This window comes from Salvia splendens, chromosome 22 (genome assembly GCF_004379255.2).
Source record: "Salvia splendens isolate huo1 chromosome 22, SspV2, whole genome shotgun sequence".
In the NCBI taxonomy this organism is placed as follows: domain Eukaryota; kingdom Viridiplantae; phylum Streptophyta; class Magnoliopsida; order Lamiales; family Lamiaceae; genus Salvia; species Salvia splendens.
In genome coordinates, this window is record NC_056053.1 from 5,056,281 (window position 1) to 5,081,285 (window position 25,005).

Genomic DNA, 25,005 nt, shown 5'->3' on the forward strand with positions numbered 1-25,005 from the left:
AGAAAATATCTATAAAATAATTTTGAGTCATTTTTACGATTTTACTTTCTCCCATCACCTTATTAGTTACCCAATCTTTAACTGAGACAGCCTATAATTGTAAAGGAGCTCTAGTAACACATGTTCTATGATTGATTATATTTGGTAAGAGATATATACTACGATTAAAGTATTACTCTCTTTAAGTGCGAACCCATTTTGCATTTTAGTTTGTTCCCTATTAAAAATTTAATTTTATTTTAAGTGAACCATAAAATTCATTAACTCTTTTCCAATTGTATTTTATTATAAAATTAAAATATAAAAGTATGATATGACTTTTTCTATTATTTTTAATTATAAAATTAAACAATTTTTTAAAATCAGTATCAGTAAAAAAATGAGACTTCTAATAAGCACCTCTTTATTTGTGTTCGTTTACATACCTCTTTTGGAAATAATAGTGAAAAAAGTTATAAGAGTATCTCATTAATAATCATAATAACGCCCTTGATTTATGAGAAAAATCGCAACCACTTTGGTAGGAAATTAATTACTCCTACTATTCTTATATTTAATTAATTTTAGTCGTTATTATCTAAAGTTATTCAACTTGCCTTATACCGCAGCTTCACGTTTATTCCATCTAATACACATGTAATATTCACGTAGCATATCCATTCGTGGAAAAGTTTTGTCATAGACAAGCTTTTCTTTTCATTTATAAAGCTATTATTAATGAATTTTGGCATCTATACTATTCTAGCACTTAACCCTTTTAGACTTTTAGTTATCTTTCAATTGTGATTGGACATAAAGGGAATAGAGAGAACTATATTTTCTTAGCCCAATTTTGCTGTTTAGACTAGCACTTATGTGTAATTAATTTTTCAAATGTTTAAACTTCTGGCGAATTAATGACATCATAATTATGCTGTTTAGAATCTAAGTCCAATTTTCCAAGAAAGAAGACTCTCTCTCTCACGCACAAAGACACACACAGAGACTAAAACGTGAATGCATGGTTGAAATCCATTTTTATCGCTATGAATATACGTGTTTGTTGTTCTTGAATGTCTCTTTAGTTTTCTATGCACGAGGTAGGCGTGACACATGTCCTAGTGACGGGAGGTGCAGGCTACATCGGCTCCCATGCTGTTCTTCGCCTTCTCAGAGATTCGTACCGTGTGACTATTGTGGTACTTGAAACAACTTTGCAATCAAAAAAGTGCATGTTGTGTTTCATTCTTGCAAATTTTGTGTGAATATGTGACTTTTTTCTCGGCTGAATCGTTCGTTAGGACAATCTTTCTCGCGGAAACATGGGGGCCGTTAGAGTCCTCCAAGGGCTGTATCCGGAGCAAGGGAGACTTCAGTTCATACATGCTGATCTAGGAGATGCAAATGCTGTATCCATGACCACTGTTTTTCTCCGATTCTACCATGTGTTTCGACTATTTAGCACGTTCGTTGAGTTCTTCCTTAAGTCTGATTATCAGGTGGAGAAAATCTTTACAGAGAATGCCTTTGATGCTGTGCTGCATTTTGCTGCTGTTGCTTATGTTGGCGAGAGCACTTCCGAACCTCTAAGGTGTTCTTGTCTCGTCTGCTTAAATTCTTCGTGTGATCGATTTCTCAAGGCCAAATATGCAGGTATTACCATAATATCACATCAAATACATTGCTAGTTGTGAAGGCAATGGCGGCTCGTGGTGTGAAAACATTGATCTACTCAAGCACTTGCGCGACTTATGGAGAGCCCGACACGATGCCCATCACAGAAACCACCCCACAAGTGAGCTCTTTTTGCATCAAGAGATACTTGGTTTTCGGATCATGGCTCGTTAACCTGTGGCTGAATCGCAGGTCCCCATCAATCCGTATGGTAAGGCCAAGAAAATGGCGGAAGACATAATTATCGACTTCTCAAAGACAAAGGACATGGCTGTCATGATCTTAAGGTGTTAGTGTTTGTCATGTTTTCTTAAAAAAAATTTGTCAAATTTGATCACTTCACTCATGTGTTTGGATAGGTACTTTAACGTGATTGGCTCGGATCCCGAGGGAAGGCTTGGAGAAGCTCCACGGCCCGAGCTACGAGAGCAAGGGAGGATATCCGGGGCTTGCTTTGACGCAGCCAGGGGAATCATACCCGGGCTCAAGGTACTATAACTGCTCGAGACAATCTCTACACGTACACGCACATTCATCAACGTGTATGTAACAATGTAGGTGAGAGGGACTGATTACAAGACTAGAGATGGGACTTGCGTAAGGGACTACATCGACGTGACTGACTTGATAGACGCGCATGTGAAAGCCTTAGCCCACGCGAGGCCTGGGAAAGTCGGGATCTACAACGTTGGAACGGGAAAAGGTCTGTCATTTGTTACATGTAGTAGTACTATTAGTTGGGGGATTGGACTAAAAAGAGTTTGTGTGAAGATAGGTAGTTCAGTGAAGGAATTCGTGGAGGCGTGCAAGAAGGCGACCGGGGCGAGCATAAAGGTGGAGTACCTTAGCCGACGGCCAGGGGACTATGCGGAGGTTTATAGCGACCCTTCGAAGATTTTGAGGGACCTCAACTGGTCGGCTAAGTACACGGACCTGGAGCAGAGTTTGAGCGTTGCTTGGGGATGGCAGAAGGCGCATCACAACGGCTACGATAATTGATCGTCACGCTCTTCAAAATCGCGGTTTTTTTCCGGCTGAGGACGATGCAAAGGCCAAGGGCGTGTTAGTCGAATTTTACGCCCTGGACAGTCAGGGTTGCTGAGATTGTGCATCATCGTTATGTTAAAGTACATTCGAGATTTATGTCAAAATATAACACTTTGTCATCTCATTCGTCTTGCGCCACTTAAAAGTATATCTCTTTAATCGTGTCAAGATTGAGTGATTATGTAACGTTTTCGATCTATATAGTTTTGTAACATCTTTTAAGATTGCATATGGAGGATGTTACATCTCACATCATTCATGAATTTCAATTCACCAATCAAACTCGATGGGAAGAAAAGGAACTTAAAAGCTCGATCTTCTCTAAGTCCAGTTCGTGGAATTAATTCATCAAAAATACATGTAATTTTGCAAGGAAGTTAAATGCTTCAAATTCCAAAGATCATTTAGAGGTTAAGAATCTTTGGATTTTGGAATTCCAAAGAAATAAATTGGGGCAATCTCGATCACACAAGATTTTAAATGGTACTTGCGTGAATTAGCACTGTAAATTTTTGTTAGGGAATATAGGAATAATATATTTTGTATTTTTAAATTCTTAATCTCTCCATTTTATGAGAAAGAATGATTTTTGTCACATGATTGAACTTATAAAAAATGGAGTAATAATTAATTCAATAAAAAGTCCTATATTCTAGATTGATTGACAGACTTATGGTAATAAAAAAAATTGAGTTGGTTTCTTGTAAAAGTAAGTTAACAAATATTCACAACTTTTCACTCTATCGTGAAACATAGCAGAGTCAATTCCAAAGTCACATTTTTATTTTAGATGACTTATGATATTAGTGTGATGGAGTACAACATTGAACTATAGATCACTGAGAGACAAAAATTTTCTGCTTGTTAAACCAAATATGAAATCTCAATAATATTTTTTTTCTAAATCTATACAAATAATATGTACTTATAACAATTTACAATAGTTGTTATACATCACTTTAGATGGTGGTAATAGGTATACGAGAAAAGTTGGTTTATTAAATGATGTATTGATGCGCCGTAAATGAGATGATTACGCGAGAAAAGCTAGCATACATTACTTATCAAGGTTATCTAGCATATCTACTTATGTGAAATTAAGTAAAAAAGTCTAAAGAGGACAACTCCCTTTTGGTCCAAAACATATAATCAAATTACGAATTTTATCCATTACATTCATTTTCCGATTTTCGGGTCCATAACATAAGAAAATCGCTCCCGATTTGATCCTTTTTAGATGGCTCAGTTAAAATGCGGAAGTCAACCGTTAATTAGCAAAAGTTTGACTAGATTAAGGAATTTGATTAATATAGCGAATATTTTTTTAATAAAGAAAAGATCTTTATTCAATTTTTTATTATAAAAGAAAAGTTCTTTATTCAATTTAAAAAAAATTAATATAAAAAATTGAAGAAGCAATTTTACTTGCATGTCACAAAATTAAGTGATAACATTTAAGGTCAAATTATATTTAGAAAATTTGTCAAAAATATATTATAAAGATATTTATAAAAAATTATGAGTATATGATAAATTTAATAAAAATATATACACTTTAAGGTATTGAGGGTATTTTCGTCCAAAAAAACTTGGAAATAGTAAAAAGTACCTCAAATGATACTAACTCAAAGTTCACGGACCTAAAATGATATTTTCAAAGTTCACAGACCTAAAATGATACTTTGGCAAAGTTCGTGGACCAAAAATGATGGTCCCTCATATTTTTTTTAATTATGTAAAATAATATTATAACTAAAAATTCCCCAAATGTTATTTGAAAACTGATTTCCTTTCCATCTCTTTAACACTTCATCTTAAAACACACTTCATCTTTTTTTATCTCTCTCTTTCTTCCCCACACAATCAGCGAAGAACCCTAATTCTTCGTCGTCCTCCCCTACCCTGGAACACACCGAAAAATCGTTTGAAATGCATCAGTCGACTTCCAGCAGCAATTCCGGCGACAACGGCGGTGGGTGCGACCTTCGATTTAGGCCTCTACTATGCTTTTGTAAGAAGGTAGCAGCACTATCGTCAGCAGCAACACCAAACCTTCAAAAGGGAAGCTTTACTTTGCTTGTGAGAAGAACGAATGCAATTTCTTCAAGTGGTGTGAGCCAATTCATCAAGGCGAAGCCTCTTCTTCATCAACCTCAGATGTTGCTTCTGATTTAGGGTTGGTTTTAGCAGAAATTAATGAAAAAATTGAGGTTGTACAGTTGATGTTGGACAAAATTAAAGCAGAGATGAAGGCAAAATTTGAAAAATTAGTGTATGTTGTTGTATGTGCTCTATGATTTGTAGTTGTTGTTGGGATATTTTGTACGTTGAATTAATTTGATGAAAATCCTAGTTTTTGTTTGAAATTTGTATTTTGAGTTCGATGCATTTGCGAGCTAGCTTGCTTGCTTCTTCTTCAGAGAAAGTGGCGGCTTAAGAGAAACAGAGCGGTCGCATCTCATCTTCGTCCTCCTCTCTAATTTGGGGTCATCAGCGTCAATCGGAGGTCGTCGGTCACTAGAGGTCACCAAACCGAACCGAACCGGCCAGGAACCGAACCGTAACCTGCGGTTCCGAACCGTCGGTTTCGGCGGAATCGCCGGTTCTGCGGTTTCCGACAAAACCGCCGGTTTTTTCAAAAATTTGAAATTTGAATCCAGCCGACAATACCACCAGTTTCTCCCGAAAACTGGCGGTTCCGGCGGTAAACCGGCGGTTTCGCCGTTTTTTTCAAAATTTTGAATTTTTTTTATTTAATCACAATTTTCCCCTATAAATACCCCCATCATCTTCATTTCTACTCACCCCATTCTTGTGTTAATAAGAATTTCTCTCTCAATCTCAATTTCTCTATTCTCCATCCTTATTCTCTCAAGTTGTTTACGTTATTTGCGCTTATAATTTACTCACGTTGTTCACGTTATCATATTCACACAATCACACTACTCTCTATTCTCCACTTTCAATTTCCATAAACATCATGTCTTCATCTCGTCGTAGCGGTGATCGGGGCAAGGGAATTGCCCAAGATCAAAGTGATACTCGTCGTCGTCGTGCCCCTACTAGAGCACAAGTTGCGGAGGAGGTGGGAAGGCGAGCCGCTCTTCGAGCACAAGTAAGTTCTAATATGTTTTTGTTTTTTGTTAATTCATTTTTATTAAATTCATAATTTTATTTTTCAACATCTATTTGTCTATGTGTTTTATTTTTGTGTTAGTATTTTTACTTAGTTGTATAATTTTCGTAGGAGGAAGAAGATCGAAATGCGGCCTTGTTACTTGCCCTCGCCGACGACGACCAACAATGGGGGCATTCACATTCGGCTTCGCGTTTCGAGTACGATGTGAATCTATCGTCGGACGAAGGCGATGATGGATTGCATCAATTCCCCCCTTCTAGCACCGGCCAAGTAGGAGAAAATGATGATGAGGAGGCCGATGCTCATCCTCCTTCCGCAGGACGACAAACGAAGAAGATGCCTCCCAAGTTGAAATCCGATATTTTCACCAAACATTACAAGAAGGTTCCGGTGGTAATTTCAAATCCTAATGATCCGACCACTACCGTGGAGACAAGTGAGTTCAAAGCATACTGCAACTATTGCGATAAAGTCTATCCATTTGGAACCGGTGGGGGATATGGTACTCTCCATCGCCATTTGAAGTCAAAACACCCCGTGGAATATGGGCATACTAAGTCCCAAAGCCAAATAAACTTCCCCTCCGGCTCATCGTCTCAAACAGGTATGCCTCTATTTAAATATGACCCCAAAAATGGTACCGATGCTATGGTAAGATGGGCGGCAATGAAACATTTTCCGTTCAATTTTTTTTAATGACAAAAAATATGAAGTTACTATGCAAACCGCTTTTAATGTTGCTACAAAAAGAATTCTCCCATCTATTGCTCAAAGATCTAACAACTGCCAGTTTTTTGACAAAAAAAAGAAAGGTTGGAAAATTTCTATCCACCTTGGGGCACAAAGTTAATATTTGCTCCGATGTGTGGACGGATTCTTTCCAACGAAATTCTTACATGGGAATTTCATGTCATTTTATAGACAATAGTTGGTCTTTAAATAAACGTTTAATTGGTTTTAGACAATTTCCTTCCCCACACACCGCACAAGCAATTGCATCTCTAATTATTCAAGTTTTGAATGAGTATGAGTTATGCAACAAGATATTTTGGTTGGTTTTGATAACGCAACCGCTAACACCGCAAGTATATCCGATTTAATTGCGGCTTGCTCCCCGGTGATAAGCGGTAAGTATTTTCACCAACGATGTATTTGTCATATTTTAAACTTATGTGTACAAGATGCTTTGTCTTTATGGCAAAGACATATTCAACCTATTACTACAGCTGTATCTTTGATTCACTGGAAGCCTCAAATTGGCAAGGCGTGGAAGAAGTATTGTCACTCGAAGAAAATAAGGTACACAACTTTTACTTTAGACGTGTCTACTAGGTGGAACTCTACATATGATATGTTGCATTCTACATTAGAGCATATAGAATATTTGGTTGATTTTTATAGAAATGTAGATGATTTATATCTAACCTCTTCTTGTTGGGATCAAAGCATGAGTTTATTTAAATTATTCAAAGGTTTTAGAAATGCCACCGTTGAATTATCGGGTGTGTATTATTGCACATCCGTTCGTGTTTTAGAACATTGTATGTACATCACTTGGTTTTAAAACTGCAATGAAAAATTCCGCAAATAATCTTGAATTAATGTGTGTTTTATATTACATGGTTGAAAAATGGCTCAAGTATTTCAATGAGATCCCAACGGTTTTTTTGCTTGCAAAAGTTTTGAATCCAAAATGGAGACTAGTTGGTACTTTAAAAATTTTAGAATTTTATTACAACAATTTGGCTTCTATTGATCTTGAACCACTCCGAGCTTTGGAATCGAATGAAGAGGACGACGACAACTACATAAACCTAGCCCAAACATTCCAAATAAACCTCCCCCACCTCCCAACCCTACAAAGAAGTTTTGAGTTCGACTTGTGGGCTCTCTTTCACGATTACGAAGCCAAGTACAACACTACCCACCAAGTGAGACCTAGACCCCCCCTGTCAAACACATAACTTTGGCTTCTTCCAAGTTGATGACCCCGGCGCCCAATCCCAATTGGCGGACCTATACGGCTTCAGCAGCGGAGGAAGGATGGCAAATTCGACAAGTGAGTTAGATTTATATTTTGACTCACACTTTTCATTCAATGAGGAAGAAGGAGGTCCCGTTCCCCAACAAATCGACGTCCTAGATTGGTGGGGATCACACGAGAAAGATTTTCCCATCCTTGCATCAATGGCCAAAGAGATCTTTTCGGTTCCGGCTTCCACTGTCGCCGTCGAGTCCGCCTTTAGTGTTGGAGGCAACGTCTTGGACGACAGAAGAAGTAGACTCACCGGGCAAAACATGGAAGCCACCATGTTACTTGATGATTGGTGCTCCGCCGAAATTAGAGACCAAGAACTGGATTGGGACAATCAAGTTGTACAACCCGACCAAGACTACTTCCCCGACGAAGAAGAGTAGGCGCCAATTCCTCCGATCAAGCCAAATAGGTAAGCAAGGTAAGAGAACTACGTGGACTTTGGTTCCAAAATGCAATTGAGCATTGATGATACGTAAGCATCTCAACTTAAATTTTAAATTTAAGTTGAGCTCGAGTCCTTTTCCTTTATTTTTTTTCTCCCCTTTGTTTCGAATTTGTAATTTGTAAATTGTAATCAAGACTTTAAGTCTTTTGTAATTTATAATTTTTAAGTTGTAATTTGTAAATTTTAAGTTGTAATTTGTAATTTTAAAGTTGTAATTTGTAAATTTAAGTTGTAATTTGTAATTTGCAATTTTAAAGTTGTAATTTGTAATTTTGAAGTTGTAATTTGTATCAATAAAATTGTATTTGAACATCGCTTTATTCTAATTTTATTTATGCAAATATATTTACATATTTTACTTGAATTACAAATTTACAATGTAAAAAAAATTAAAAAAAATAAAATGAACCGCCGAACCGGACGAACCGGCCCGGAACCGGATATGCACCGCCGGTTTCGGCGGTTCACGGTTCAGGAACCGGAACCGCCGAACCTTGGCCGGGCCGGTTCAGATTCACGCCTTTCTTGAACCGGAACTGGCGGTTCCGAACCGTGAACCGCCGGTTCCCGAACCGTGGTGACGTCTATCGGTCACCCTTGGAAGAATTAGGGTCTGACTTTGACCTGTCGTTACCGGAATGTAGCTCCACTTCGACTTCTGCGATGGGGCTAGGGTTGGACGACGCCAACCCACCTTCGGGACTAGGGTTAGCTACCAACGGACTAGGACCCTTCTCGCCTTCATTCTCAGGTGGCTCGACTTCATTTTCAGGTGGGTTCGGAGACTCCCAACTCATGGCTGGAACGCTGGTATATCGCTCAGAATCGCCGGAATTTAGGGCTTGGAGTGAGAGTTGGAATTTATCGCTCAGAATCGCCGGAACGACACTTTGCCTTCTTCTTTTTGAAAATGAGAGTTGAAGAGTTGTTCTTCTCTTATTCAAAGCATAACTATAATTATGAAAATAAATAATTTGTATTTTTTAAGAAAATAATTAGAAAATTATTTAGTCACTAATAATCTAGTTTAAAGCTTAATTTAGTCAAACCTTTGCTAATTAACGGTTGACTTCCGCATTGTAACTGAGCCGTCCAAAAAGAACCAAATCGGGAGCGATTTTCGTATGTTATGGATCCGAAAATTGGAAAATGAATGTAATGGACAAAATTCGTAATTTGACTATATGTTTTGGACCAAAAGGGAGTTGTACTCAAGTCTAAAATTAGTTCTCGTACTTTTGGCCAAAATTTTGTGTGTCCTATCATTAATCTCTAATAAGTAGTACATAATAATTTTGGACCTATACATATTTGAGATTAGAAACTAACACATAATATATCGTATCAAAATGTTCTTTTAGAAGACTAATTTTAAACTTCAATCCAAATTTAATTTTCAAAATAATTAAGAGATAATTATAATTGCAGTCTTATCTGTTTATAAGATCAAAAAATGCAAATTATATATTGCCTACATAATTGCATTTATTATTCTGTGGGGTTTGAAAATGGCATTTATACTTAGCCCGATTGAAATAATCAAATCAATCGCACACATCATACAAAATGGACTTCCAATTCCATTTGACCTAAAGCACAAACAGCAGATATCCAACTCACACACAAAAACAAAGAACTGCTATGTCCCCTAATTAAACAAAGACAAGCAAATACAAAACAAAATTATATGAGTAAATAAAAAATGGCTCGTCAATAACAATTCTCTTGTGAGTTTCTTAGTAATACAATTATAAGTATATCCGATCCACGGCGGCACAAGAAAAAACCGACCAACCAAATTTTGCTATTCGTACCTACCTCTAATCATCATCATCAGCATTTATATCTATCCTTGTATTGCATATCGACGAGCATTGGCACCTTCAGTTCTGTATGTGTACCCTAAATGATATATCACAACTCATCGTGGCCTTTGGATGCAGCTTCAGCCTCTGGTTCATTCGTTGCCGGATCTTCTGAAGACGCGGTCTCTTCAGATGCAGAATCTGTGTTGTTTGCTTTATCTTTATCTTTATCGATATCTTTCTCTGCGTCCACCTTCACAGTTTTCTCAACTTTAGGTTTTGGCTTGGGGATTCTGTTCACCCTTCCAACCTATACATGAGAAGACAAGCATGAATAAAAAATCAATGAGTAAATAAACAAAATATACATATTATAAAATGCATGCAAGTAGCAAGGATTAAAAATGATCGTACGCATTCAGTTTCAAACACTAGAATAACAAACAAGGCACCATTAAAGATTATGAAGATGAGTACCTCGTCTTGGAGATCTAAAATCTTGTCGTGTACTTCCTCGGATGTGACAGCAGGTTTGCTAAATGCAGTGGTCCTGTTAGAGGTTACATTAATGCTTTCGTACATGGGAAAGTTTCAAAAAAGAACAAAAAATAATTTTCTTCTAATATATATTTTGTGGTAGAAACCAATATTATCTTAAAATGAAAAGAGGGTCTCCTTGTCCAAGCCAATTGAAATGAAAGAAAATGTAAAACTTACTTTTGCTGAAGAGCTTCCTTGTCACTTAACCAAGTTTTTAACTTATCAGCTTCACGTAAGACCTATAAAACCGCAGACGTCAAGGTGATGATTGCATATCATGACATTTATAGTCATCTATTGTGTGTCTGCATGAGATAATTCATGCTTTTTAGATAAAAGGTTAAGAGTACCTCGTCAATTCTCTCTCTTGGCAACCAGGACTTGTTTTTCTCCCATCCTTGCACAATCTGAATATTTAGGGTGACGAACATATAGTCAGAGAGATTGATCTAATAACACACGTCTAAGCATGCGTCTAAAGATTCAAGCCATAATGCCGTATACAGTAAAACCTTGTCTAAAAACAAGCGGACAATCTTATAAAGTAAAACCTTGACAAAAAAAATTCATAGCTTTTACTCGAGGACAGCAAAAAAAAACTCAAGCAAATGAATACAATTTTCTACAAAAAAAAGCCCTTTAGTTCACTAAACCCAAGTTCATCCTCTTCAAATATTTGACTCGATTCATGCAGGTCATAAGCATAATTGCACGTACAAGTGAAAAAACATATCATGAAAGAAAAATAATCAGATAGCTTGTCAAGGTTTCCAACAGTTAAGGTAAGTTGTAGAGAAAATATTTCTCTTTCTCATCATTTGATCACTTAAATCACATCTTTTCTTGTGATGTCCAGCTGTAAGCAAAAAATTTACAAAACTATAGTTATTTTACCTGGTCTATTTCGGTTAGATATGTCCGTGCATGTTCAAATGCAGCAGGCCGTGCGGTGAGTTCAGTATGCCTACAACAAATAACGACATTAAGGCCAACATAGACAATGAGATGTAATAAATCTAATGAATCATTGGAATAAAAGAAAACCTGAAAAATATAGGGTCTCCAATAGATTTCAATGTGTCCAGATGTTGTTGAAATTCAGAGGCAGAAGCATCTTCACCATCAGTATACAGCCATTCTTCTACCTGCATCAGTGGATATCATCAGCAAGTATCTAAACCAAATACCACAAAGTGTTGACTAATCCATGGAACAATGAGCATGCATGCATGTACATGGACAGAGGGATCGATAGCAAACCTCGTTGAGTTTTTCCATAAAAGATTTCCTCTCTTGCTCAGATGATATTTTTTCGAACTCTTCAGATTCAAGCTAGTATATCAGCACACAAGTAAGCATGTGTGAGTTTACTCAATTTTAAAAACAGAATCGCAGTATGCTAAAAAATAACAGTAAACTAAAACATAATAAGACTGGGAGAGTTAAGTAATCAAAAGATCTAAAATAAGGGCAAAGCCACCTCAGAGTCAGACAGATACCATGGTAGCAATGAATTGGGGGGGGGGGGTGGCTTAAAAAATGAGAAAAGATAATAATCGTATGGAAAAAACTAATGTCAGAATAGTGGCATCATGCATATGAAATTTTGATGGTACAAAGCTAGCTGATATCATCAGTTATATGGCAATTCTAGGTTAACGAGAGAATATAACACAAGACCTTGAGTCGATTATCCTAAGATGACATCTAAAAAGACCATTAATGATATGAAAATTAATGGTATCCATATTCCATATTGTTAACATATAAAGTAATCACAGAGTAACAGGCACGATCAATGCGCTGGGATTTTTCATACATGTTCAGAGTCTGCACAGGCAAAAAAGTAAGCTTCTTACTTTGTCCTTTGTGGAATAGATATAGCCCTCAAGGTTATTTTTCAATTCAGCTGTTCTTCTCCTTTCTGCGTCCTTCTTGTCCAATACTTCTAATTTGCGTTTGGACTCAGCGTAAGATTCTTTCGAGAGAGGCATTCCAGCCCCTGTTGTCTTTTCAATAACCTACATGCAACACACATACATTCTTTAACATCACTAAGAAATGAACTAACTATCAACTGATAATTATTCATTTTGAAAACCTTAAGGGGAACTCTGAATGTCCTTTTCTTTAGCTTCTTCTCAGTACCCAAATCAACATTACTAGAATCATTAGTACTAGAATCAGAATTGGTAATATCGCCATTATTAGTCTCTAACTTGTCGGTGCTCTCCTCTGAAATATTCTTAGCTTCAGCATCCGTCGTGTTGGCAGAAGCAGATGTTGAGTTGTCCGCAGTGAGATTCTTTCGTGGGACTTCCACCCATTCTGTTATCTCAACAACAGCCTCAGCTCGATCCAAAGAAAATATACCACTTCTACTCAGAGAGAAATGTAAATTAGCCTTAATTGGGGAGGAAAGGTTCCTTGATGAGTACCTGGAACATACAAGGGCATTGAGAAAACCTCATGGCAAAAATACAGTTACCCGATGAATGAAAACAGACTTATGATTCAAATTGATCCTTACTTCTCACTAGCATCGGCAAGACCTAATATATCATAATCCGCAAACGTAAGAGAGGTAACACCAGGTGGTAGCAGATCTTCACTCTCATAAGCAAGTGAAACTTCAAAATCTTTGTTGTGAACAACAGATCTGAACATCTGTAGCAAAGTAAAAGAGAAGAGACATAAATAATATGATGGAAAGAGATACATTAAACTTCTGCATCCAAAAAGTAATTTACTTACCTTACTGGGTAACTTTTTCATTCTTGGTACAATCAGCTGTCTGGTGTTTTCATCTTTCAAAAGACCATCACCCTTCAACTCCAACACAAAACCATAAGTAGAACCATCAACCATTCCCAGCTTGCGGTTTAATTTGATTCCATCACTTAAATTTGCAGCATGTAGTGAGGCACCTAGAACAATAGCCTCATCAGCATCCAGATGTTTGTCCAACTGCTTCCTCCCAAGAAATTCCTGAAGCTTGGCCTGTAGGGAAAAGCATTGTCAAGCCCAAACCATACATTGATACCAAGAAAGAAGCTGGGATTCAAAACAGAAAGCTGTTGTTTTGTTCTGAGGCTCTGGCATTAAACCAAGAGTAAGCCAACGCATGGTGGCCAAACTTGAAAACTGTTCTTATTTAGAGAACGACATAACATGGTATGTTCCAGAAACTAAGAAAGAAACACTACACAGCAAGAAATGTCGTGCCACTGCATCAACACCCTAAAATAGTGGCTTAAAATTCAGAGGTACCTGCAACTTCGGAACCCGAGTAGCACCTCCAATCAATTCCACTGCATACAAATCATCAGTGCTCATTCCAGAATGCTTAAGAACTTCTTTTATGGGAAGAAGGGCTTTTTCCCAAAGATCTCCACATATCTCTTCAAACTTTTCACGAGTAATTGAGCTCCTAGAAAAATTAATTTCCAAGAATTTAAAACAGGGGACTAGAAAATGAATTATCAATGATTATTTCAGAAAAGCAATTTTCTGGTTTCTCGGGCTAACCTGAAGTCACGATCATCGTAGATAGATTCTACAGATATCGGAGCCATCATATTGGCACTCAAGATTTCTTTTGTGCGCTTAACCTGCTTCTTCAATTTGGCCATCGCCTTGGGTGACTTCCTAATATCAACCCCATTTCCAAGTTGTTTGTTGAACTCATCCGCAAAATACTCCACCAACCTCAATTCCATATTCTGACCTCCAAGTTCTGCATCCCATTTGACATCCTTCACCTGGTCATAACTATCAAATGTCAAACAGCAAACTCTAAACTGAAATTAGAAAAAATGATGATTATGTTTGGAAAGAATGGCTCACGTGCAAGGAAAGTTTGGCTACTTATGGTAATTTCACGCACACGCACCCTTTTCATTATCAGATTGACTAAAAACAATGTTTGATTTCAGTGTTACTGTGTTAGACATCAAGATCGCAACCCAAACTACTCCATATACTTTTAACAAGAACCATCTAAAAAATCAAGAGCTGCTATGCAATCCAGCAAGATCATCATTAGTAAAACCATTAGAACAGAAAAATACTACTCCATGTAATTGCTTAAGACCTACACATTTCAATGACATTTGTAAAAGTTCAACACCTCATCCTAATTCTCTATAAGATACTCCCAGCTAGCCCAAAAGTATATACAAGTGAACCGAACGCCCAGGAAAACTCGCCTTTGTTACTTTGTTTATACAAGAGAATTAAAAAGCCAAGGAAAACTAATCAAAACAACTTGTAGAAACCGATCATATTCAAACAAGCCTGAACATCATTAGTACGTTCAACAGATTCAATCTATATGCTAAACCTCAATTGTCGATAGGAAATGAAACAATTCAAATATAATACTCGATATTCAGAAGAACAAGTTACCTGAAATTGATTAATTGACACCGTCTTTCCGGACACCTTAGCGTTATAAGCAGAAAAATACACCAATGCGGCATAAGTACTGCTAGCCCCCATGTCATAAAACACCACATGCCTTGATCCATTCGAGAAATCCTTATCAATCCCGTACTGCAAAGCTGCTCCAGAGTGCTCATTCACCAAAGCCAGTACATTCAACCCAGCCAAATCCGCCGCAGCCAACAACCCCTTTCTCTCAGCCACTCCCGTGAACGGCGGCACCATGATCACGACATCCTTCACACTCGTCCTGGCGTGAGTCTCCGCTAGCCCCGCCGCGTACTTGAGCACCATCCCCACCATCTCCTCGGCCGTGAAATTCCCGCTATCCCCAGCCTCGGCCTTGAAAACCGCCACGCCCCGGGCGTCCTCGGGCGCGATCTCGTAGCTCAGATACAGTTTACTGAGGAAATCGCGGGCGAAATTGTAGGGTTTAGCGAGGAGCGAGGGGAGATGGGAGAACACCTTAGTAGGGTAGCGCGCGAGGAGATTCGCTGATTCCTCACCGATCAAGCGAGAGTCAGCGTGGAAACTGATGAGCGACGGCGTCTTCCGCTTCGACATCTCGTTGATGGCGACAGAGATCGGCGCCTGGCCAGGCTTGAGGTTGACTACGGCGACTTTGAGCCATTCGGAGCCGAGATCTATGCTCGCAACAGCAGATTCGGAGCTGAACGAATGCAGGAGGAAGAGCGAGAGAAAGAGCAGCGCGTGCAGTGAATTTGGCGTCGCCATTGTTGTGGAAGTTTCGAGCGCACCGTTGCATCAAATGGAGATTTTGGGGGAAGGGGTTTTGTAAAGGAGTTATATCCACGTGGAAACATACAACGAATCAAGATATTACATGTAGACTAAATTACACGTGGCAGAATCTGAGTAGCCTGATGTGTTGTGAATGGCGTTGTCAAAAGTTTCCGAGTGCAAACTAACATGTGCAGTGCAGCCGTGATAATGGGTTCGAGACTTCGCGGTCGGGTCGGGTCGATGGGCCCAATAAACCCAATTTTTAGACATTGGGCCACTAAATAATAGCTCGGCCCACTACTAGTAGACTATTAGCGTTGGGCTATTTCCATAGTAAATAGTATTTCATGGATATCAATCGCGATATGGATAGTGTTTATTAATAGTAGTACTTGTTTTGTAGTAATAGATTCGTGGACAAGTTTGAATAAGATTTGATTGAATCTTTGGTATGCCTTTTCTAATGATTGTAGATTCATGTACTCCTCTGTCAGAGTCTAAGCTAAGACGTTTCATTTTCGCACGTATTTTGGAAAAAATGATACTCCATCCGTTCCAACTAAGCTGAGTCAAAACTTTTGGGCACCGAGATTCAAAAATTGTATTGAAAAGTAGGAGAGATGAAAAAAGTAGGATAGATAAAGAGAGAGTAAAGTGGATGATGGAATAAAGTAAAACTGATTGGATGTTTTATTTTAATTTTTTTTAAAGGAAATGACTCAACTTTGTTGAGCCAGTAATAAATAGTTAAAGTGAAAAGAAAGCAAAGTATGAGAGAATAATATAGATGAGACTATTTTCTACATTATTCTCTCTATAAATTTTACTTTCTCTTCACTTTACTTATTTATAAGTATTATTTTTTCAAAACACGTGAAAAATGAAATGTACTCACTTAGACCGGGCGGAGAGAATATATCTCTTTGAACAAACTAAATTGCAAGATGGATTTCAATATTTTGAGATGAATTTGAAATGATATATGTATGGAATTCTTCACATTGAAAATGTGATCTTCCAATTATTACTGACATTCAATTTTGAAATAGTAAATGTTAGGGTATCCATGAAAATATCATGTGAAATTGTTAAAACTGAGAACAGTAAAAATATATTTTACCTATGTTGACCGTAAAGCGTGTGACATGAAGGAAGTGAAGCATCTGAAAAGTGCATATTTATGTGCACGTTTATCCTGCCTAAAGAAATAGAATAAATAATCCTATAATTGGACTTTTAATTATCATTTAAAGATAGGTAGTTTGAGTAACCGACCATTTATCACTTACTTCAATTGAAGTGGCTAATATGATCAAATTTTTAAATAATTGTTTGCAATTCTCATGAATCATGATACTCCTATAATTTACTATTTTTCACATATGAGTGAGGTGTAATTTAGAGTTAATAATTCAATGTAAAATAAATGCGCTCACGTTTAATTAAATTAACCTAACAACATCATGATTGCTGCAATATCAAAATTTCAATTGTAGCTGTCGATATTGAAATAAAAATTGTTTGTAGAATGATTTTTTAATACGAAGGGGATAATAAAACACGTGAATAAAATCTGAAAACACGACACTTTGATCAGACAAGAGATAAGTCATGTTGCTCCTAACTTTATGTATTAATCTTCCACCTCTAATTTTATTTCATGCTAAAGAGGATGCGTTATTTAGTAGTAGAGAGAGACATTGAACATGCTAAACAAATTATAGCTATATGATTAATTAGTTAGTTAAATCCTTAATCTATAACTTTTCTATCAATCCTAAACTTAAACTAAAGTTTAGTAAGTTCAAGATCGAACTCTACTAGAATGTGAGTGTAAGAATTTAGTGGAGAGTGGATCCACGACCTAAAATAGAAAAAAGTACGTGGGACTTTACACTGTGGATGTCCCAGAATAACAAATTGGGACATTATTTCGTGGACGGAGGGATTACATTGATAGATCAGTAAGTACCGCTTTGATGAGTATTGTCTACTAGCTTTGGATAGATTTCTCACCATATCTTCTCAATTTTATTGATGATAAGATTCCATGTCTGAACCCTCTTAGGGCTGGCTCCAAGGGCGATACCAAAATAATTGATAGGTAGCTTGAAAATCTCACAATTAAGGGATTTCTTGGCATGCTCCATCCACTTCGTATGTTATTCATAGGGGTAAGCAAAAAAACCGGAAACCGAATATCCGAACCGAACCAAACCGAAATTTTGAAATTCGGTTCGGTTATTTCGGTTTTTCGGTTCGGTTCGGTTTTGAAAATACAAAAATTTCGGTTTTTCGGTTCGGTTCGGTTCGGGCGAAGAAAAAACCGAATAACCGAATTATATATATATTCTATTAATTTAATATATTAATTATATATAATATATAGTATATTCTTTTAATAAATTCTACTATATTATATATATTATATGTATTATTAATTTTATATTATATATAAATATTCTATTAGTATATATAAAATAAAATAAAATAAATTACACACACATATATATATTAATATTATATTTATTTTTTCGGGTTTTTCGGTTTTTTCGGTTTTGTTCGGGTTTTTCAGTTTTTTAAGTTTGGTTTTCGGTTTTTCGGTTTTTCGGGTTCGGTTCGGTTTGGATTTTGAACTAAATTCGGTTTTGACAAAAAACCGAACCGAAACCCGAATGCACACCCCTAGTTATTCAGATTCAAGACTTGCATTTTATTATAGGAGTACTTCTTTTTACACTATTCACTAAATTTTGATATTTTTGTATAATATATACATATAGGGATTATTCAGATTCATAAGCTAAATAGTGTTCAAAATCAAAACCGATAGTATATAGTATATAGTATTCCGGCTTGAACCGATAGTTTTGCCGATTTATCTATCTACCCGGCATGTTTTTAAAACATCGAATTTTAAAAATGGAAGTTGGATTATAGCCCGCAGCAAACAGATCAAATACTTTTATAGTACTATTAAAACTGAAAGTATTTTAATTCAGTAAGACAACATATTATTCATGTGCGTTAATAGTGCCACTACTTCTATCAACTAGTATTAAAATTGAGAGAAATGTATGTATAGGCAATTAATACTACTTTGCATTGATAGTTGAATTATCCTGATTTAATCTCTTTTGTTGTGATTATAACAAATCAGATAAAAATATGATTAAAATAAGTCAATACCATACTAGATTATACTTAATCCTAAATTAGTTTGAAACATAGAAAGGACATTACAATACCAAACATAATAAAGTTCAAATTGCATGCTTTTAAACCAAACAGAAACATAGTAAAAACCCCTTTGGTAACTGAAAAGCCAAACACCTGACAATATGACAAGCAATCCAGATAAAGCATTAATTGATAGCAGATAAGCAAAACATATAAAGAACATTACATTACCATAATAAATTGTACTTAATCCTAAATAAGTCTTAATCACATTAAATACCATAGTAAATTATATTTAAAATCAGAAGTGTGGGCGATTGGAAATCGGCACAAGATTAAGTACAACATTTGGAAATCGGCACGAGATTTTAGTTTTGTGAGTTAATAAAGAAAGAAAGAGTTGTTTCCATTTTAGGAAATGTTTCATTTTTAATGGGACAATCTACAAAGGAAAACATTTCATTTTTAATGGGACAGAGGGAGTATAATTTTGTATGGTACTGGGATGTCCTTTCTAGGTGTCGAATTTATTTATGATTAAAACCTAGAATTAATGCTCCAAAAGATCTTAGATCTTCTCTCCAAAAGGCCTCAGATCTTCCCTCCACCCACCGTCCTTTTTAGATGGCGTACTCTTTGTAATAAACACGAACTAGAAAAGTGCTCCAAGAATAACCAAATAAAGTACATGGTAGGATATCCTCTCATAAAGGAGGCTGGATACTTGTTTCTCATTCTGTATGGCCTCAGGATCGGCTATAGCCAACTGAAAACCGAGATCAGCCAAGTCTTGAGAGCCTTCTCCGGCCTTCACCCTTACATTTTCAAGGACGCGGACCAGGAACGAGGCTAGATTGCCACAGTTGGCATTCCGACAGTAGTTGTTGGCAGTGCGATTATCAATCAGCATTTTCCCGACGGATGTTATCTCGCTTAGAGATTTCAATCTCCCTTCCCTATTTTGCTATGAAACCAGTTGCCGGATATATGTATCATCCTGGAAACCAAACCGCACATACTGCTCGAATATCTCAACAACAATGAGAACTGCAAACAAATTCAAAAATTAAATCAAATGGTAGCAAAAGTAAACTATGAATTTTGATTGAAATTCATTACCGATATCATGTGATAAAGCCATTGTACAAGGCTTGGTATGAACAAAGCCCGAGTCATATTGTATTTCTCCATTCCCCAACTTAGTAAATATTTCGAAGAGATTGAGATTTCCACACTTAGTAAAATTTCCCAAAAAACATATCCAGCAGATGGAGATTGCGAAAAAATGGCAAAATACAGGAGAGAGAAGAGGCCAAGATTAAGAGAGCTCGGGGAAAATTATTGGGAAGAGGCGCCGTACATATTAATAATTATTAATATTGTACTCGGCCTATTAAATTCTTAGGTTCTAACATACACCAATCAATAATAAAATAATAATATAATTTACTATTTTGGATTAAAATAATAAATATATCCATTAATAATTTATAAATCATTTATAAATTTAATTATACTCCTTCCGTCTCATAAAAATATGGGCAATTGATATGTCACGGGATTTACCACAAAATTGGTAAAGTAAGAGAGAATATGTGAAGTGTAGTTAAAGTAATGTTAGTGGATAGTGTGACTCGCATTATTAGTAGTGTTTAATAGTGGTATAAGTTGTAAATAAGTTGATGTATATAGTAATAAATTGGGGTAATTTTCCAAAAATAGAATGCACATATTCTTGTGAGTTGTATAAAAATGGAAAGTGCACATAATTTTATGGGACTGAGGGAATATTTATTCGGTACAATATACCGAAATAGGTAACACTACTTCAGTACAATATACCGAAATAGGTAACGGTTGTGACATTATATCTTGATAAACCACTTCAAAGCCTCTATCGTTAATGAACCTTCCATGGAGTGAGGGGTAGACAACATTCATCTCCATTATTTGGATGTCAATCATCAGGTTCAGTTATCGTTCCATAGCCTAACTAAGTCAGACGAAACTAATTTTTAACACTTATCGTTCTCGTGAAGCTAAAACTTGGTATGCAAATTTTAAGAGTGCGAAGATAATTTCACTACTGGTGGCAATTTTCAATATCGGTCTCTATGTGGTTCAGACTGTCTGTCTGTGCAATTCTTTTAGTAAGAAAATGATCTTCTATCCGTTGTACTAGGTTGTAACGTTTTTTACTTTCAATCCGAGTGTATTTGTATTCTGGAATTGTGATTTTCAATTTTAATGGAGTTTGATCGTTTTAGTTATTTTGGTTGTTTCTGTTGGTTCCCTTTTTTAATCTGTAATTTTGTTTTGAAATTTGACTTTGTCTACTGGAATGAGTTCTGACTTCGTCGGTTTGATATATATAGTTAAAAAGTTAACATGCTTGCATAATAAAATAAGAATTTAAAATTTTACATATATACATAAGAAATAAAACTCCCAATAGTGGTTTTACTTCAACCATTTACACTATTTAGTGTGGTTGAAGTAAAACCACTATTTAGTATAATTACACTAAAATGAGTTTAGGTTTTGTGTAATGGTAGGAGATGCTCTAACGGTGGAATCGAGCCATGACGTATCTAAAGATGACCTTCTAAGCCGTGAACCGCATCTGCTTGAGAGAAAACACGAGGGATGTCAGAGTTTGGTCTTGGCTTCCTTCGAAATCTTTCTCGGTTTTTAACTTTGTTCTATAGGTCACGAAACTCACGGGGAAGGATGAAACAGCTACAGACCACGGGCGATTGGCTTGGAGGAACCTTGCCCCGCCTAAAGCTCAACTACATGTGTGGTTTATTCTCCAAGGAAGATTAAACACCAAAGATCGATTATTCAAATTCGGTGTGAATGGAGTGGAAGACGATCGATGTACGTTCTGTAAAGAGGATCCGGAAACTGTCGAACATCTCTTCTTCAGCTGCAGGATCTCAAGCAACTTCTGGTACTATTGCGGTGCTCGGTGGAATATCTCCATTTGTCTTCCTAATAAACCAGGAGCTTGCCTCATGTCATGGCTTGGCTTTCCTCTTAGGAAGGTTGAAAAACAAATATGGATTGCCTTGTTCTATGTTGTTTCTTGGTCAATCTGGGATATCCGGAATAAGATCATTTTCCAAAAGTTTAAGCCTAATTGGGATTTTGAGAAAAAAATTATTTTTTGGCACCTTGGATCTTCGATAAGAGGATGGTGCTCGGAGTTTCCTTTTTCACCGGGACATATTATGGAGGATGTCAAAAGGTGGGCAAGGGGAACAAGCCCACGTAGAAGATGACTTGGTGGGGAAGTGCTTGTTTCTTCTCCTGTTTGGTGCCTGCTGTGATTTCGAGCGGTCTCTGGACGATAGCTGCTTTGGTGTTATCAGTTTGTGTTTGGCTTTTTCTCCTCTGTCTTTGTCTCTTGTTGTCTTCTCTTCTTGTCTGTTTTTTGGATATTGTCGTATCGTTTATGTTTGTGTTTGTGCTTCTCTTGTTGTAGTTGTTGTTTTGTTTCTTTCTTGTACCTTCCCTCACCACTTGTGTGGTTTGAATATTTTGATTTATCATAAAAAAATGACCTTCTAATTTTTTAGAAACGATTATAAATAAACTAATTGAAAAGTAAATTGATATTTTGGGAAATATTGACACAATTACTAAAGGTTAAAGGGATAAAATTGATTAAATTCAAAGCTTGAGATGTAGTCAGATTCTCGCCACACGTTTGTAATTAATTTACAGGTTAGCATTCAAGAAAAAATTGATCTAAATGATTAATTTAGCGACAATCATACATGTGTCACACTTTAGCTATTTAAATATCATGGCATGAATCAAATGATCCATATTATATTTTTAATAATTGGTTAATTAAAAACAATTTTCAGAAGTTCAACAATATTTTTAATCTCTTATAGTACTTTATTGTGGTTAATCAAAAATGTCACGACATGAATCAAATGATCCATATTATATCATTAATAATTGGTTAATTAAAAACAATTTTCAAAAGTTCAATAATATTTTTTAATCTCTTATAGTATTTTATTGTGGTTAATCAAAAATGTCACGGCATGAATCAAATGATCCATATACTACGTATATCATTAACAATTGGTTAATTAAAAACAATTTTCAGAAGTTCAACAATATTTTTATTTTCTTATACTAGTATTTTATTGTGGTTAATCATAACTGTTTGAAAATTATGTCTGTCAATTCTCTAAAGTTTGAATTTGATCAGTGATTCATTCATACAAATTAAACTGACTGAGTTGGCTTTCAATGGAGAAATATAATAGTACTATAAATACCACATTACAGTATTTTTTTAGCTTTAATTTGGAAAGGGATTATAATGAACTAATGAAGCATAAAGAAATGTCAAACCTGAAATTTGTTAGAAAATAACTAATTATTTGTTATGGAATTGAATAATTGGAGGGTGAATAATTATTTATACGTGCATATTTCCCACCAAACAATATGTAATAATAATATAAATTACAAAAAATTTATATAAGAACGAAAAAATAAAGATTCAATTAATTATGTTGGAAACTTTTGACAAATAACCACAAGTTAGAACACAAAAGAAAATATTTTTAAATTAAGAGCAAATTATCTTAATTTTTTACTTTTTAAAAATATTTCTCTTTATATCACCTAATTTTAGTTGAGACACTAAAAATAAGAATTTTTTTAAACATTCTTAATTACTAGTATTAAAAAATGCCCATAGTTGTTTTCTTTTTAATGTAATTAAAAATGACAACCAAAATGCTTTGATAATATCTCTTCTTTTTAAAGATATTTCTGTTGAATACGTGTTTGCTAAATGTACATACCACGAAGTTGATGTTTGGTTTAATGTGCTGAATCAACAAAAGTAAATAATATCTGTTATATTTGTTATCTATTTTATTTATCTCATTCAAGATATTTCTATTTCCTTTAATAACAACTTCTTCTAATATTAGTCAAATTGATATGATTGTAATATGTTTCAGTGTTTGATTCATCAATAGGTTCGCCTTAATATAACCCATATTATATCCATGTATGGTAGGGAATAATATATTCCTAGACAATGTAATTGTGTATCAATCACCTATTAATTGTGTATCAATCACTCACTAATTACATATTTTCTTGCCTTTTGTCTTGTGCTTCTTTTGGTAAGTCTTTGTGACACTCCCCTCAAGTTGAGCAACGACATCTCTGATGCTTAACTTGCTTAAGACTTCCTTGAACATCTTTGGGTTTACTGTCTTGGTAAGAATGTCTGCGAGTTGATCTTCTGATCTGACAAATGGAAATTCTATAATCCCTCCTTCGATCTTTTCTTTGATAAAGTGACGGTCCACTTCCACGTGCTTCGTTCTGTCATGCTGAACTGGATTTTCGGAGATGTTGATAGCTGCATTGTTGTCACAGAATAACTGGCTTCTTTTTTTGGGAGGAAGACCAATCTTAGTGAGTAAACGCCTTAACCACATAATCTCTGTTAGACCACTCTTGATTCCTCGGAATTCAGCCTCAGCACTCGATAATGCTACCACCTTCTGTTTCTTACTTTTCCACGTGACCAAATTTCCTCCAACGAAGGAAAAGTATTCTCCAATAGACTTTTGGTCTATCGGGTTGCTTGCCCAGTCAGCATCAGTGTATCCATCCACTTCAAGATCACCATTCTTTCTTAGCAATACTCCATAACCTGCAGTCCCCTTCAAATAGCGAACTACCCTTAGTGCCCGCATCCATGTGATTTTTCTGAGGTTTGTGCATGAATTGGCTTATGACTCCCACTGCATAGGATATGTCTGGCCTTGTATGGGCGAGATATATTAGCTTGCCAACCAGACGCTGATATCTTCTCGATTGGCCAGTTTTGCTCCATCTTCAAATTTTAGTCCATGATTCACCATAAGTGGTATGTCTGCTGGTTTGCAGTCGAGGAGCCCGGTTTGTGCGAGGAGATCCA

The 25,005-nt window shown here is 36.1% G+C and overlaps 2 protein-coding genes across 3 annotated transcripts; one reads left to right on the forward strand and one right to left on the reverse strand.

The window, feature by feature from the left end:
- The first annotated feature begins 930 nt into the window (after positions 1-930).
- On the forward strand, positions 931-2,844 carry LOC121786202 (probable UDP-arabinose 4-epimerase 2). 2 transcript variants are annotated; one of them, XM_042184779.1, is made up of 8 exons: positions 931-1,178; positions 1,281-1,388; positions 1,479-1,570; positions 1,633-1,774; positions 1,846-1,940; positions 2,013-2,142; positions 2,212-2,356; positions 2,429-2,844. In XM_042184779.1, exons 1-8 carry the CDS (start codon positions 1,071-1,073, stop codon positions 2,650-2,652), a joined length of 1,044 nt encoding a protein of 347 aa, XP_042040713.1. In that variant the 5' UTR covers positions 931-1,070; the 3' UTR covers positions 2,653-2,844. The 2 variants fall into 2 exon arrangements, with proteins under 2 accessions (XP_042040713.1, XP_042040712.1); XM_042184778.1 differs by having other exon boundaries at positions 2,212-2,844.
- A 7,149-nt stretch (positions 2,845-9,993) lies between these two features.
- On the reverse strand, positions 9,994-15,886 carry LOC121787512 (heat shock 70 kDa protein 17-like). Its single transcript, XM_042186255.1, has 14 exons — positions 15,075-15,886; positions 14,196-14,428; positions 13,938-14,097; positions 13,422-13,667; positions 13,198-13,334; positions 12,769-13,105; positions 12,527-12,688; positions 11,928-11,999; positions 11,712-11,812; positions 11,562-11,631; positions 11,018-11,074; positions 10,845-10,906; positions 10,605-10,677; positions 9,994-10,437 (listed from the first exon to the last, which is right to left on the reverse strand). The coding sequence occupies exons 1-14, from the start codon at positions 15,843-15,845 to the stop codon at positions 10,237-10,239; spliced, it is 2,682 nt and encodes an 893-aa protein (XP_042042189.1). The 5' UTR covers positions 15,846-15,886; the 3' UTR covers positions 9,994-10,236.
- Positions 15,887-25,005: the final 9,119 nt, after the last annotated feature.